The sequence below is a fragment of the Lissotriton helveticus genome, chromosome 2_1 (genome assembly GCF_964261635.1).
Source record: "Lissotriton helveticus chromosome 2_1, aLisHel1.1, whole genome shotgun sequence".
Classification (NCBI taxonomy): Eukaryota; Metazoa; Chordata; class Amphibia; order Caudata; family Salamandridae; genus Lissotriton; species Lissotriton helveticus.
The window spans coordinates 1,655,533,477-1,655,549,830 of record NC_136059.1 but is presented as its reverse complement, the minus strand read 5'-3'; the positions used below and the strand labels follow the sequence as shown (position 1 = coordinate 1,655,549,830).

The window sequence follows — 16,354 nt, the reverse complement described above, 5'->3', positions numbered from 1 at the left end:
TGTGCCGGCTAACTCCACCACAGGTGCACCGGGCTGGTCCGGTGAAGTCAATCAGGGTCGGGTTGGTCCAGAAAACTTAGATAGCTAACACGTCGGCCTGGAGCGCAGAACAGCCTTGGAAGAGACGCGGGAGGGCAGGAGCGTGACGCCGTGAGCGTGCACGTTGGCGTTCCCTGCGGCTCGTGCCAGTGGCGGCGCCTGCGGGCTTGTGAGGCTGTGGGACGGGGCCAAGTCTTAGAAGCACGTTCACAGACCGGTGTCTGCATCACTTGGGGAGGCAACACAGCGACAATAAGGCTCGCTGGCGGCAGCGCTTCGCGCTGCAACGCCAAGCAAGCCCTAAAAAGTATTTGGAGGAGAGTTTTGAAGATGTAACACGTTTTGATTACTCTGTGTCAGAAGGCTGTAGCAAAGACATTTGACATCAGTCAGTCAATTTCAAAATATTAGGAATATCACACTGGATAAACAAAATCTTGACTCAAGAATAACAAGTGCGGATCTCTGCAATAATACTACCAGGATTGAAATTATACACGAAAAAGTAAGTGAGTGATTAGTTTAGTTTTAAAGCTCTTGAGGTAAAGTGCAAATCTTAGGTTGGGTAGTAGGGCATTCAAAATGTTCGGTGCATGTCCCAGAAAGGTTCTTTTTATCATTGTCATTTTCCTGAAAAGTGGAGCCCTGAAGAACAGCAAAAATTTGCTTCAAAAGAGTTTTGTTGTAGTCAGCTCTGGAGTTTTTTTGTGAGGGATAGAACAATGACTTTAGGCATTATAAGTGAGGCCGTTTCTTTTGTAGTTTGGACACTTCTCTACAAGAAGTCAGCTGATTGAATAAAGAAAAGCGGACATCCTGTGAACTTTTTGGGTGTTTATCATTAGTCTCCCTGCAGAGTGGAAGGTTCTTGAGGGGTGCAAGGCAAAACATAGGAGGTTCAGTAATGAGGGCATTCCATATTAAATAAATGAGATCACTGGCAAGTGCACAGCAGTTTTGAGATCTTCGGTGGACAGTAAAGATTTGACATTGCAAAGTAATTTTAATTGGTATCTGTCACTATTAGTATTTTCCCAATGTGCAAATAAAGACTGAGAGATCTATCTAGAATGAAACCAATCGAATTAGTCACGGTAATCATCTTCAGGATGATTGAGTTTCTCTCTACTCTGAGACTTCTTTTGAGTATTTGGGGGAGAGCAGGAGAAATTCAATTTTTGGGATAGGAGCTTGAGTTTTATTTGGGCCAGCCTTAAACTAATGTAATAGAGGCAGGTGTTAAGGGAGTGGCTATAATGAATGGTCTTAATTTTGAGATACAATTGAGTACCATTAGCATACTGGCAGAGAAAATCAATTCAAGGTATTCAACATAAAGATTAAAGACTAGTGATGCAAGAATGGAGGTATGTAGTAAACTACAAGGCACTGCTGTAGAAACGTAAAGGAAGTTTCCTTCTTTAATATGTTGGAAGCTATTTGTCATGCAGCTTCTGAGATAATGTAGGGCCATATGTACAACTTTTAGAAATTGCTATTCCCAATGTATGAAACACACTGAGTTTCATTTAGTGATTCCTAGTGGATTGCAAATTGATTTATCTCATGAATATTAATGAGGTAGGTCGCAGTTTGAGGCCTATTAGGAATTTCAGTCATCATAGAGATGGTATCCTGCTGGGGTCAGCAGACAACCATGTCTAGGATTGCTTTTTAATAAAGTATTTTTTTTAAATGTATTTTAAGTGCAGCCACTTTCATTAAAGTAAAATGAGATGCGTTCATAAAGAAAAAAACAGAGCATTTAAGTATAATTTTTTTAAGAGTAGGCAGTGCTCCATGGGACCACTGCCTGCTCTTAAAAAAATATTTGTACCACTATTCACTATGGGGAAGAGGTCCCATAGGGACCCTGTCCCATGTGCCACCTCCTATGTGGTTTCAGTAAAAAAATTATGTTTTGCTACCATAATTTGGTCACAAAACATTCATACATATCTGTGGTATTAGGCAGCCATGTTCTAAAAATGCCCCTTCCAAATACCGATTCGCAATTTGGATTTTTTACATTTACAAAACCTTTTTACGGTCGCAAATGGACCAATTCTGTGAATCAGGCCATTTGCGGCAGCGAAAAAGGATTTGTAGATATGGCCCTTAGTACTGTGTCTTTGTAGAACATATTATCATCTAGAATTCTTAGCAGAATGTTATGGTCAATGGTAATGAAGTGTGTGGAGAGACTAAGAAGCAAAAACATGAAACAGTTTCCCTCAAAGATTGTGAAAGTGTCTTTGATCATTTTAAAATTCATATTTTAGTACTATGTTCTAACTTGAAACCAGATTCTAATTGTTCTAGTAGGTTTTTAGCCGAGGTGAAATTCTTAAGCCGAGATGACACATCTTTAGGAGCTTGGCTAGGAAAGGCAGAATTATGATCTGTTTATATTTCTCAGGGATATTAGAATCATCAGACAGGGTATGAACACCGCCAAAGATCTGAAGTTTGGTCAAGATACCATGTTCAAGAGAGTCGTTTATGATCTTCATCATAAGAGGGCATCATCATGTTGATTTGCAAGATAAGATTGGGTAGGATCAGGGGATTAAGACAAAGGTTTGATACTGGTAATGGCGAATGTAAGGTCAGATTCTTGTGAGACTGATGACTGGCCATCGGGTGGTGGACTAAAGTAGTCTTCAAGTTTATTGCACTTTAGGTTTTTGGGGTTATTAGGATGGACTTCATGGCATCTGTGATACAATCCTAAAGAGTTCCCAGAGTTTGTTTGAGACTTTTGTCACTAAAAAATGCTGTTATGGTCTGACAAGAGATTTTTGTAGGTTTCAGCTTAGCGTAGTAGGTGGACACTCTAGAAACAGTGAGGGATGTGTTTCAGGTCCTTTCTGTGCATGAGAGCATTTGCTTTGTTGTTAACCTCCTTGTTGAAACAAGATGTGGTCCTATGTTTGTATTTGGTTTTAGCAGGTGACACTTTGCTTAGTAGGACAGTGATCTTTTTAAGGTTTTGGGCGATTAGGTCATTGGGAGTGGCAAAGTGGGAGCTGCCTAAATAGAGAGAGTGTGAAACATGTATTCAATCAGATTGTGGTCAATGTCCTTGATATCTCTAATATTGGTCAATGGTTTGGGATTGTATTTCTTTCAGGGATGATGAGGGTTCATGACCAATGTACAGCATGCAAGTTATAGATTTGGCTTTGATCAGTCTTAGCAATCACTAAGTCAAGATAGAGCAAGTTAGGGTGTGTGGGCAGGTACAGTTTTGTACATGGTCATTATCAGTCCGTGTCCTTTAACATTATTTCAGTGCAATAATTTGTCCCCTAAAGTGATTTGTTTACATGATGTCAGAAGTTGGAATGTCATGATTTTTATTTGTTCTAAACTACCAGGTTTTTCTTGCCACGAGATGTTAAGCTAAGCCACAATGCTACTTTAACCCCTTGCATGCTTGTGACGGAACCGTTCAGTTACAAGCCTCGGGTGTGCTGTGCTTGTGACGGAACGGCTCCGTCACGGCCTGCTCGCCGCGCCTGCGCTGAGCGTTCTATTGGGCGGGCGGGCCGTAACAAACCGTTCCGTCACAAGCACAGCGCGCCCGAGGCTCGTGGTGGAGCGGTTCCGTCACGAGCACGGGAGCGCCGTGCGGCCGCCCCGCCCCGCCCCCTTAGCACTGCATTTAACAACAAGGGGTGGTGATGGACAGAGTTTCTGAATTAAGCAGAATACTCTCACCCAGTCAAGAGATCAGGGCTAGATCCAACACCGTTTTTTAGCTCACTGCACCATCCCAGTTCAGAACCTGGCTATATGCAAATTAGTCTGTTCCTGTCCCAGTGCATGATGGGAACAGGGCAAACCAAACTACCAAGCCAATTCTTACACTGGGAAGGAAACAAGCTTCCGGGGACCGGTTTCTGGCATTTCAGCCGTCGTCGGCCCGGCTTGCTTGAATCCTGATGGTGCAATGAGCAAGGGACTCACATCGGAGTATACCCTTCCACGCTTAGGGTGGACAAAATATTTAACAACAAGGGGTGGTGATGGACAGAGTTTCTGAATTAAGCAGAATACTCTCACCCAGTCAAGAGATCAGGGCTAGATCCAACACCGTGAAGAATTGGCTTGGTAGTTTGGTCTGCCCTGTTCCCATGATGCACTGGGCCAGGGACAGACTAATTTGCATATAGCCAGGTTCTGAGCTGGGATGGGGCAGTGAGCTAAATAACGGTGATGGATCAAGCCCTGATCTTTGGACTGGGTAAGAGTGGTCTGCTTAATTCAGACACTCTGTTCATCACCACCCCCTTTTCTGAATCGTTTTTGGCCACTATAGGTGTGGCAGGGTATACTCAGACATGAGTCCCTTGCTCACTGCTCCATCAGGATTCAAGCAAGCCGGGCCGACGAGGCTGAAATGCCAGAAACCGGTCCCCGGTAGCTTGTATCCTTTCTGGTGAAGAATTGGCTTGGTAGTTTGGTCTGCCCTGTTCCCATGATGCACTGGGCCAGGGACAGACTAATTTGCATATAGCCAGGTTCTGAGCTGGGATGGGGCAGTGAGCTAAATAACGGTGATGGATCAAGCCCTGATCTTTGGACTGGGTAAGAGTGGTCTGCTTAATTCAGACACTCTGTTCATCACCACCCCCCTTTTCTGAATCCCTTAGCACTGCAGCAGAATAGCCGCCACAGGGAAGGGGTTAAAAATCAAATTTGCAGCCAAACTGAATGATAAATAATAGGAATCCGTGTGGTCAGGGATCCAAACGTTGAGTGGCTAATGTAACTAGCAAACTAACTCTGCAGGACCTATTCTTCTGAAGCAATTTTGGGACACTTTAAAGGAACAGAGACAAGGTTATTCTTCTTATGTGCAGTAATACCTATGGGGCCACTGTCAATATTTATTACCCTTTCTGAAACTATTCTAAGAACGTGTTTCTTACAAAACTATTATCCCCCCAAAAAATTTACATTTGAAATGTGTCCATGAGCCCATATATAGGTAGAGCTTTTCTACTTCTTTGAATTGTTAACATAAATCATGAGAGGGAGAGCTACTCTTTCCAGCAAACAGGCTGCTGTGAGGAATAGGAAATATGGCAAATATGTACCTGAAGCAATTCCAATTTCTCTAAACGTGAACAAGAGATTGAAGGTGGTATACTGAAACCTGGGATTCCATAACAAAATGTGTTGAACTAGTTGAGCGTGTATAAATAGATCTTGTGCTAGGATAAGCTGCAGCAATACTTCATACAGTTAAGTTTTTTATAGCTACTGAAAACCAAAACAATAGTTTTCAATATTTTTTTCTCAAAAATACCAATAGCTAATTAACCAAACAAAATTCAATACAAAGCTTATGAAAGTAAGATTTGAAAACCAAAAACAAATCAGATTAAGAGCTTTGCTGTACACTGGAAGTGCTGAAGTTCAAGGATATTTATCCCTAAATTCCCAGATATCATAGATTACAAAATCTTGTTTTCATCTCACGTGCTTATTGTGCTGCATCTGCCCTTTATGACTTATTTTAAAAGCTTGGTTTCAAGTGCCTTCAGTCACACATGACTAGACTAGATTTTTGCAACTCTATCCTAGCGTCCCAGGATACAGTATATTTAAAAAATCTGTAGCTTGTATTATTTTTTGTCTCAAAAGAATGGACCCTAGCTCTAGAAAAATAAGGACTATACGTTGGATAGGTGTTAAACAATGATTTGCTTGAATGTGCTTGCATGAGTACGAGAACTACAATCATGCCTCCCTGGCTGCCTTGTCAGATTTTCCGACTAGGTTGTATTACAGACCTACTGGCCTTACATTTATTTGCTTCATTCTGAATGGAAGTGGGCTTGTCGACCCTTTAGGTTCTTGGGTTCCAAACTTTGGAATTCCCTCCCTTTCTCATTCAGAGTGGAAGCCAAGCTCCTGCACTTTAGCAAGAAGACAAAAATCTTATTTGAGGAAAAACATGAAAGACTTTTGGGCTCCTATTACCCATTTATCCATCTCTTGCTGACTCCAGTAGTGTCAAGAGGCCTTCCTGGATGGGGAGAGGTTTTGCACTTTGTAAATGCCTCTCATAGATACCTATGATGTTTACTCGAGGCTAAATTGACCAATGAAAACAAAACTCAACAAGAATTACTGCACACAAAAATGTTAGCAAAATCACCATGAAACAGTTAAATTTGAAAGGAAGGTGAGGCAACAGCCTATGCTACATGATGCTTGAGAAATTACCCCAAACCCTATTTCTTACATTCCCTCACTCTTTGAATTCTATGTCCATCTATTAGCATCAGGAAAGGAAATACATATTTTTGTACCAAAGTTTGACACTTACCGACAAACAACACAAGCTAAACCCATCTCCATTGCAAAATCATCAGCACTAGTCTCATCAAGACCGGAAAGATCAGTAAGAGACAAATCCTTGCTCGTCTGGACAGTAATTGGGGAAGAACGAGCTTCATGCTTCTCCAATCTGGGCTTTTTCTGAACTTCGACGGCCTCTGTAACTTCCACTTTCATCTAGTCAACGAAAAATGTAATATTGAAAAAAGCATCTTAATACAATAAATAAAAAAACAAACGTTCATGATAGTTTGGCTGCAGGCACTCAACACTGAAATTACAAATGAAGGAAAATGTAATTTGATTAAGCAACTTGAAACATTAGGAGTAGACCCATCCAGACAATTTCAGCCTAATTCTGCATCTGCCAAAATCTGGATGTTTGAGGTTTAAGAATGGCCTGGATCTTCATCGGTAGGGGTAGGATAGGTTTGAATGAAAGGAGTCATAGTTTGTACACTCTTTTTTAAGCTTTCATGGAAGGCCAAGCCCAAGTATGGCACCGTGCTTTTTTTCAATGCTTTCCAATATTGTCACAGCTGCAGTGCTCGACAAGGCAATTCAGTATATAGTTTTGAGATTTTTTATTTAATTTGAGCTAAATTTAGAAATGTTTTGTGCATACCCAACTGTAACCAAAGCGCACAAACAAAGGCATCTGAAAAAGAGCAGGATAAGTGGTATGTTAATTCATAAAATGCAGCTCCAATGGTGGAAATAGCCACCAGTAAGGCAGATTTTCAAATATTGTAATTTTAGGATTAGTGGACAAAAAAGTAAATTTAGGAGGGGAAGCAAATGCATAGAGCAACTACAAACTTGCAAGTCAGTCAGTAGTCACAAACTTTTTCATAGCCATTCCAACATACGAAAATCACAAATGTACTTAGGAAAAAATGCTGGATTAACATGGGAGGAATTTCCAGTATCTTGCTCATGCGGATTTTCCAGCAAATGGAATAACTTCAAGTAAATTGTGGACAGTATGTGTACTCCTGGAAACCTGCGACTCTTGCGCTATCTCACTGTGGTAAACACTTTCTAACTGGAGTGCTTGCTACACAGTGATTTTGGTGGGTTTCCACCTACCCCTCTTTGCCCGCATACCTTTTTTTTTGCAGCTCTTTTATCTTCCTGATGGAAGAGCATACACAGCCCTTTTTGATGGCCCCTGTGGCGTTTTCTTTCCTTTACGACAAGAGAGGGTTTGGGGGGAGTGGGGAGGGCTTCCCTGTGCCCTTACTTTATTCTTTACTGGCGGTACCCCCATACCCATGGTCCCTCCTTCCAGCCGCTGTGGCATTTCAACACCTGCATCTGCCTTGTTTGTTTGTTTGTTTTACGCAGTGCAGTGCAGGTGGTCAAATGTCCGTTGGCAGGAAGTATCCAGAACAAAGGCTGCATACCCAGGAAATTATTGAGGACACGCCTCTTCGCCACAACATTTAGATAGATCAGTTATCCAAGGAGCATTAGCAGACTGATACGCAGAAGTCATTACCGGTCAGGCAAAGCTCGCTGCTGCACTGGTAATCTAAATAAAGGGAGTCAAATCTCCTGAAAACAACGAGCAGGATTAATCTACTATTTAAAAAACAGGCACACCGAATTGCATATATTTTCTTGAAAAGCTTTAAACTCTGAACATGGATCAGGGAGAAATTACCTTATCAGCAGACCTCTTCTCTGCCTCTTTCTTTACTTTCTCGGTAGTGCTTGGCTTGCCAATGCTGCTTGAAGAGGGCATAACAGAGGAAACTTTAGGTTCTGATTTACTGGCGATAACCTTGCTAATTGATATTTTCATCGGTTCCACATCCTAGGAAACAAAAGAAAATACATCTGCTCAATGAAACATCTTGCTTTTAATGACATTCCATGCGTCTTAAGCACGATGCACCAAAGTCAAACATGTAAAAACATAAATTAACCCCAGCCTAAGGGTTTAGTCTTCTACTTTATTTCGCTATTCAAAAAACACTGTCATACACACAGAACCACTCTGCAGCAAAGCAAGTACACTATTTGAATGTATCTTTGCCAGTTTGAGGGTAAAACCCACGCTGAAGCAAAATACCAGGTGCACATATATTTATAGATCAGAGCTTTGGTAACATTTCTAATTGGTTTGGGGAAACATGATACAAAATGACAGATGAAAGGGAGACAAGATTCAGCGGGCAGCAGACAGAAGAACAGCAGACTGCTACACCGAAGAGGTATGATACACCAAAGAGGTATGATACACCAAAGAGGTATGATACACCAAAGAGGTATGATACACCAAAGAGGCGATCCCTCTAGAACATTGCAGAATTCAGGGGATGAGGTAATAAAGATGTGCGTGAATAAAATGCCCACCAGATTTTCTCAAATTCTCTTGGCTTATTCTTCCTAATCTAAGTGAAAAATTCCATAGTATTTAATGTTCCAGTGGTATTCAAATAATCATCATAAGTGGATGGATGTTAGAATTTCCACCTACTGGGGAGGTGTAGTCATTCTGCCTAAAGGAGAGACCTTCTCATCAGTGATGCCGCATTATCTCTGCTAGAATGGCACACTGAGCACTTGTTATGTACTATTTTCAAAATGCGGGATTGGAGGAGCAGATTGGAGTGTGATGCATTCTCAATATCAAAGCAAGGATTCCTTGCCTTATGGAGGCATTCTTCTAAATCTGCAATGCCATGAGGTAATCTCACGTTCCACTTAGGGATCGGAGAGTATGCATTATTTTCTGAAAGTATGTGCTACCCCACCGCAGAGAAATGCTGACATGCTGAAGAAGTTATATTGCTCAATTCAGCAAACGGCCTTCTTTGCATCATTGGGTTTTCCTTTTTATGCACATAATCAAGCATAAAAAGAAAAGCAGGTAGTATGCTCATTATCATGGAATTTAGGCTCTCTAATCGGTTTAAGTTTCCCCTCAGATGCAGCCCCCGCTATAACTTCACCAGCAGGGCTGTAAACATGGTATAGGCACAATAATCCAGGGGACTCCTGGTTAACGAGGCAAGATCCCATTCATACAAATTGAAGTTGCTCATTAGGGGTAGCTCAACTTTAAATTGCTTTACAGGATTTACCCGGAACAGTGTGCTCCAGGGCCAGCCTCATCCATGAGATTGACAAGGGTCTTGCCAGGTGAGGGCATCCATCTGCAAAGAGGCTGAGCCTTCACGTGGCAGGGTCCAACTGAACCCTTTTGACATTCTAGCTCTGATCCTTCAAGCCAAAAGCTCCATGATTAGAGCGTAAAGAATTCTATGGCGAAAGTGAAGTTAAATACCAATTTTATTCCCCAATAAAAAGATCTCAGGCCTATCCCAGTTAGCATTTTAATGTCCCGGATACGGAAACTGGAGTTAAGGCTAGTGGAAGGGAGGGTTACCTTGACTGAAAAGGCACTGCTGTGGGGATTGAAGGAATTCAGAGGGATATCCTTGGACGCCATGGCAGCAGGGTAGGTAGGCAACTTATGCACATTGAAAGGTAACATTTCTGACGATGGGAAGGGGTCGAAAACAGATGGGAGTTCCCACAAGACACTTTCTTCCCTACGCCAAACTTTCCAAATCAACAGATACCACTTGGGAAGGATTAGTGGGAAAACCAATGGAATGGTATGGTAGCCAATACTATGCTAAAAGGATTGACTCAGCTCAATATGCCTTGCAAGAGCTCTTCTCAATAGTGAAATCTTTGTCCTCCCTGGAGCGTGTTCCTGCTCTTATTGCCCCATCAGTTGAGAGATGCAACTCAGTCACCCACTTCTTTTCTGATATTGTCTCCAAAATATATGAAAGTTTCTTGAGGCAGCTAGGGTTATTCCGTACCTTAAAGCTTGGTTTAATCCAGCTGACACCAAGGATGTACTTTACAGTTTTAAGACTCTCTCTTTAGACGAGCTACGGGCCCTCCTGACCAAGGTGAAATCAGGTTCACCAGCTGACCCCAACCCCATCCTGGATTCCAGCTCATGGGATGGAGGTATATCTACCAAGACTATGTGACCTGATTAGCAACTTGTTCACATTTAGCCAAAGATCTGCAAAATAGAAACATGCTACTGCTGTGCCACTTCTCAAAAAGCCTAATTTGGATCCACCTCTACCAGAAAATTTCAAGCCCATTTCCTTGGTTCCTTTTTTCTATAATGTGGCAGAGAACAAGTTACTTACCTTCAGTAACAATATATCTGTAAGAAACATAGGTTATTTATAGATTCCTTACCTAAGAATATTGCCCAGGCGTCAGACTGGATCCGGAAAGTTTTTCGTCAGCAGTCCCCTGCGCATCGGTAGGTGGCGTCGGTTGACTATGCGTCCGTGGTCGGTGTCGTGGTCGCCAGGAGGACGTTGCAGAAGTTACTTAGATGCTGCCCTCACGCGCTGACGTCAGTTCTGTACATGACTTTCCGTGCCAGGAACGCAGAGCCATGCAAGACACTGATCACTGGTGCACAAAACTAGGGCCCTGAAAGGATGTCCTTAACCACAGAAATCCGTTTGTTAGAACAGGGAGGATTGGTGGGGCGGTAAGGAATCTATAACTAACCTATGTTTCTTACAGATAAGATATACACACCAGAAAGTCCTGGAGAACAGAACAGCCGAAGAAGCAGTCTCTCCGGACTTGGCTATCCAGGCAGTATGGTCTCGTAAACGTGTGCAGTGATGCCCACGTAGCTGCCTGACAGATGTCATTTAGGGGGACTCCCCAGCCAAAAGCAGTAGTAGCTGCCGTCACCCTGGTAGAATGGGCACGCACCCCCACTGGAGGCTCCTTCTTAGCCAAAGAGTAACAGGCTTTGATGCACAGAACGACCCACCTGGAGATGGTTCGTTTGTGCACTACCCAATCTTTCTTAGCACCCACGTACCAACAAAGAGCTAGTCATCCACCCAGAATTGCTCGGTGCGATTCAAATTGAAGGAGAGTGCACGTTTTGGATCCAGACGGTGGAGCCTCTCTTCCTCTTTAGAAGGATGCAGAGGCGGAAAGAAGGTGGGCAAAGTGATGGTTTGGCCAATATGAAAAGAAGTGACCACCTTTGGAAGAAAGGAAGGTCGAGTTCCTTTCGGATGAACAGCCAGAAAGGGAGGCTTGTAAGACAGAGCTTGCAGCTCACTCATCCTGCGTGCAGAGGTGATGGTCACCAGAAAAGCAGTTTTGAGTGTTAAGAGTGGACAGGTATGTAGCAGCTCGAAAGGAGCGCACATAAGATAGGTTAGCACCAAGTTCAAGTCCCACTGAGGCATTACGAAAGGAACAGGAGGAAACAGATGAGTACTGCCCTTAATAAATCTATTTACAACAGGGGACTTCAAAAGAGAAGGCTGATCAGGAAGCCTGAGAAAGGCTGAAATGGCCGAGGGGTAGCCCTTAAGTGTGCCCAAGCAGAGCCCTGCTGGCCCAAAGAAAGATGGCACAAGAGAACCTCAGAAAAAGGGGCAGAAAGCCTTTGCTGTGCACCATGCCTCAAACTTATACCATTTGCAGGCGTATACCGTCTTAGTGCAGGGACACTTGGCTGCCAAGATTACATCACAAATTTCGGGAGGCAAGTCAAATGACGTCAACTGCCTCCGATCAATCTCCACACAAGGCGGCGGAGGCTGGATAGGTTCGGGTGGAGGACCGTCCCCTGCTGCTGCGACAGAAGATCCTCCCGAAGAGGTAGTCAGATCGGGGGATCGATGGCCATGTTGAGCAGCTCGGGATACCAGACTCTTTGTGCCCTGTCCGGGGCCACAATAATTACTTGGGCCTGGTCGCGCTTGATCTTTTTCAGCACTCTGGGAAGAAGTGGTATAGGCGGAAAGGCATATAGAAGACCGCAACTCAACTTGCGACAAAAAGCGTTGCCTAGCGAGTGCCGCCTAGAAAATTCTAACGCACAGAATTGCTGACATTGCGCGTTCTCTTCGGTGGTAAATAGTTCAACCAAGGCTCTCCCCACTGTTGCAAGAGACCTTGCACCACCTCCGAGTGAAGATGCCATTCGTGATCCATCATGCACCTAAAGCTGAGTTAGTTCGCACTGGCATTAGTGAACCTGCCAGGTGTTGAACCACCAGGGATATACCCTGATGTTCCAGCCATGTCCAGAGACGGAGGGCCTTTTGACATAGGGTCCATGACCCCACCCGCCTTTGTTTGTTGCAGTACCACATGTCAGTAGTGTTGTCAGTGAACACCTGCACTACTCTTCCCTGGCCAGAAGTAAGGAATGCCTTTACTGCAAGATGGATCACCCGGAGCTCCAGAAGGTTGATGTGAAGCCCGGACTCCACCAGAGACCAGAGGCCTCTGATCTCCGCCACTCCCATGTGGCCGCCCCATCCAAGAAGGGATGCATCTGTCACCACGGTGTATTCTGGTTGGGGAATATGCTGTTGACCCAATCCTGGTTCGTGAGCCACCACTGCAATTGTTGTGCAATGCCCTCCGAGATCTGGATGCAATCAGACAGATTCCCCTGATGCTGTGCCCACTGGAACTTCAGGTCCCACTGCAGAGGCCGCATGTGCCACCTGACATGATCGACCAGCCGGATGCAGGAGGCCATGAGGCCCAGCAGCCTCAGAGTCATCCTGACCGAAACCTGGGATAGAGGCTGAAAGATATGAATCATAGCCCGAATATCCTGGACTCGATATTTGGGAGGATAAACCTAAAACTGCGTCATGTCCAGAACCGCTCCGATGAAGAGCTGTAGTCTGGAGGTGGGAGAAGACTGACTTGGGCGAGGACACCTTCAACAGCCAGTCGTTGAGATAGGGGGGAGACTGGAACCCCTGATCTGCGCAAATGAGCTACGACCACCACCATCACTTTCATGAACACCCGAGGGGAGCTGGTAAGGCCAAAGGGAAGCACGGTAAACTGAAAATGCTCGTGGCCTACCGTGAACTGCGGGTAACGCCATTGGCCCGGCAGGACGGGGATATGAAAATAAGCGTTCTGCAAATCCAACGCAATCATTCAGCCTCCAGGGTCGAGGGCAGACAAGACCTGAGCCCGGGTCAATATTTTGAACTTCTCCTTCCAGGGGAAGTAGGTTGACGTCTCCGAGATCCAAGATAGGACGGAGGCCCTTGTCCTCTTGGGCACCAGAAAGAAGTGGGAATAGGTGGGCGGAGCTTGCTGCAGCGCAATATGGCTGCGTAGAAGAAGAGCTCCGCGAGCCATCGGCACCACGCTTCAAGAATCCTGGCAATCCCAGTGATAAACTGCCTGACCGCCAACACATGCACCGGGTGCCGCTAAGCACTAGGCACTAATCGATGCCTCTCCGGTAGGGATTGGAGCTGTGAAACGCTAGGTGGTTGCAAATGGCTTGGGCCGCGGTGGAGTGACAGGTCGGCGGCCGTGCGCCCGCTAACCACTGCTTGAGTCGCCGAAGATGGACTGCGGCGCTGTTACCTGAGGCTCCGTCCGGAGAGATCGGGGGTTCTCCGACACCGCAGAACATCCAGGACCCCTGCCTCTGCCTGCCGTGGAGAGTCTGCCGCTCCTGGCGCGGAGCCCTGCGTCCTGGAGGCCTAGATGTGCTGCGTGGTGTCCTGTCCTGGGGGAGGCCCCCCGAATGCTGTGCGGAGGTCCTTGGGGGGCGCGCTGGGCCCCCTGCTTCACGGACGTTGGCCTGGCTAATCCCTCTGTGCCCTGCGGTGACTCCTGGTGCCTCGCTGGTGGCGAGGCCTGCCCCAGCTAAGAAAGTCAACATAGGAGATGAGTGGACTTCCTTGGGGCGAGCGGAGCACCGGAGCTGGGCCTTCCTCCTTGGCGCAAGCTTCCAGCCCATCGGCGTCTCCGCAAGAGAAGCTTCCTGCTCTTGCTGTGTCCCGCGAAGTGACAAAAGACTTGCGCTACTAGGAGGGGGGGCCGTATAAAGGGCTGCGTGTGTCCTCTACTGTCGGCTGACCTACGGTGTGGTTCATCACCCCCCCAATCCATCATTATCCTCAACAGGGATCTTTCCTGGCATTTCTACAGCGCCTGACCTGGTGTAGGGGCCTGGGGCGCGTGCCTGATAACGGAGACCACGCAGCCCCCGGCCTCCCTGGTAGGGATATCCCCCCCTGGACGGCGGGGCGTGATCCAGCTGTGGCGGGTGCCCTGCGCCCCACACCTCTATCATAATCAGGTTGAAGGGGATTGCGGTGCAGGTTGACTCTGTGGTCCCCCTCCTACGGCCCTTTACTCGCTTGTTCCCTGGTCACTTCCCATCATGCAGCCGACCCCATGCGCCATAAAGATAGTGACGCACATAGCGTCCGAGCGCCTTGCTCACCATCAACATTTTTGGGGGACTGCTTCTATCCTTCCATACAGGAGCCAACATCATGGCCAGGGTAGATAAGACTCAAACCTGACTCCCATTTGACGCAAAAGACACTAAATCCAAAGAGGCGGAGAGGGTGCTCTCTGCATATTCTGGTTCTGACAACTCAGAAGATGATCTGAACTAGGTCAAACAAATGTTTGCTACCATACAGAAAAGTCTGTTGGCGATGGACGGGAAAATCGACTCACTGGTGTACTGAATGGATAGGATGTCGGAGCGCCTTGATAAACAAGCGAACACACAGATATGGCAGAGCGCAGGTTCACAGAGGTCGAGGAGGCAGAGACGGACCAAGTACAGAAACAAATAGCTAAAACCATCGCCATACTTCAAGATAAAGCAGAGGATTTGGAAGCCCGATCCCGCCGCAGCAACATCCGTATGATGGGCCTACCGGAATCCCCCCCCAATGGGCAACGCAGAACTATTTACTGAAAAGCTACTAATCTCCTTACTGGGCCGCAACACCTTCTCAGATCTCTTCGTGATCGAAAGAGTGCATTGGTCTTTGGGCCCGAGGCCCACTCCAGGCGCCCAGCCACACCCAGTGATAGCCAAGCTTCCGAACAATAGTGATCAGGATTCAGCTCTATGACAGGCCAGGGAACTGGGGTAACTCCAGTATGAGGGCTCAGCTATATAATTCTAACCAGACTTAACAGCTAAGGTTCAGGAAGCCCGCCGCCTCTTCAATCCCCTCACGCGGCAACTCTGTGACCACATCACTTTCGCAATGTTGTACCCGGCCAACCTGAGGGTGACTTGGGAGGGCTCTTCACACATAAGTGAAGCTTCCACTCAGCTTAGTCTTGCCCTATTGCTCCTCATTGTCCATGGTTCTTGGCCTGTTGTCCCTAGGGACGGTTCGTTCGCTCCTTCTTTTGCACCTGTGAATCCCCGTACTGCTCGCCTAATGGACCCACCCATTCAACGCTTTGCAAGTATCTGTTGTATATGTGACTTTTGGGTAATGGGATAGGTTTTAATGCCGGTTTGGTGTAGTTCCCCCCCATATTAGTGTTTTGACGATATCTATTGGTAGGCATCTCACATCCCAATGATTATTGTATAATGCACTGTACTCGTTATGTTTCCCTTACTCAGTTGCTCTTTTCTAATAACGGATTGCCTAATTATGCTCAGTACTACATGGCTAGGTGCCGATGGTTGCTCAGAGTGCTTTGGTAACATCCGCCCCTGCGTGTTACACACTACATGGCTAGTTGCCATACTTCTTTAGGGGTTGGGGGGTGGGATAGCTTTGTCCGTGCCATGATTAGGGTGAATTGGTGTGGGAGTGGGGGTGGAGTGGACTGTTGTGGTTCTTTTTTGTTTCCGTTTTCCTTTTTTTTTTTGGCGCTATCATATAAGACACACACACAGCGGTATGTACAACACTGCCTCTACATGTTTAGCGAGCCTGTCGGAGGCCCTTGAGTCACTTTTTCACTGCTTTAGCTGCACTTCACCACCCTAGGTAATGGAGACTAAGATGAGGTTCTTGACCTAGAACGTTAAGAGGCCTCAATAAACAACGTAAGATCAGGCAGGTCATGTCATATCTCACTAGGCACAATATAGACGTCGCACTCTTACAGGAAACAC

At 45.8% G+C, this 16,354-nt stretch overlaps 1 protein-coding gene across 1 annotated transcript in view; it reads right to left on the bottom strand.

Moving 5' to 3' along the window:
• INTS12 (integrator complex subunit 12) overlaps positions 1-16,354 on the bottom strand; it is a 116,850-nt gene that overhangs the window by 41,171 nt on the left and 59,325 nt on the right. The window contains exons 3-4 of the mRNA XM_078677603.1: positions 8,060-8,212; positions 6,383-6,570 (exon numbers count right to left, since the gene is read on the bottom strand). Of these exons, the coding sequence (XP_078533729.1) occupies positions 6,383-6,570; positions 8,060-8,212 (341 nt within the window). The remainder of the gene's footprint in view (positions 1-6,382; positions 6,571-8,059; positions 8,213-16,354) is intronic.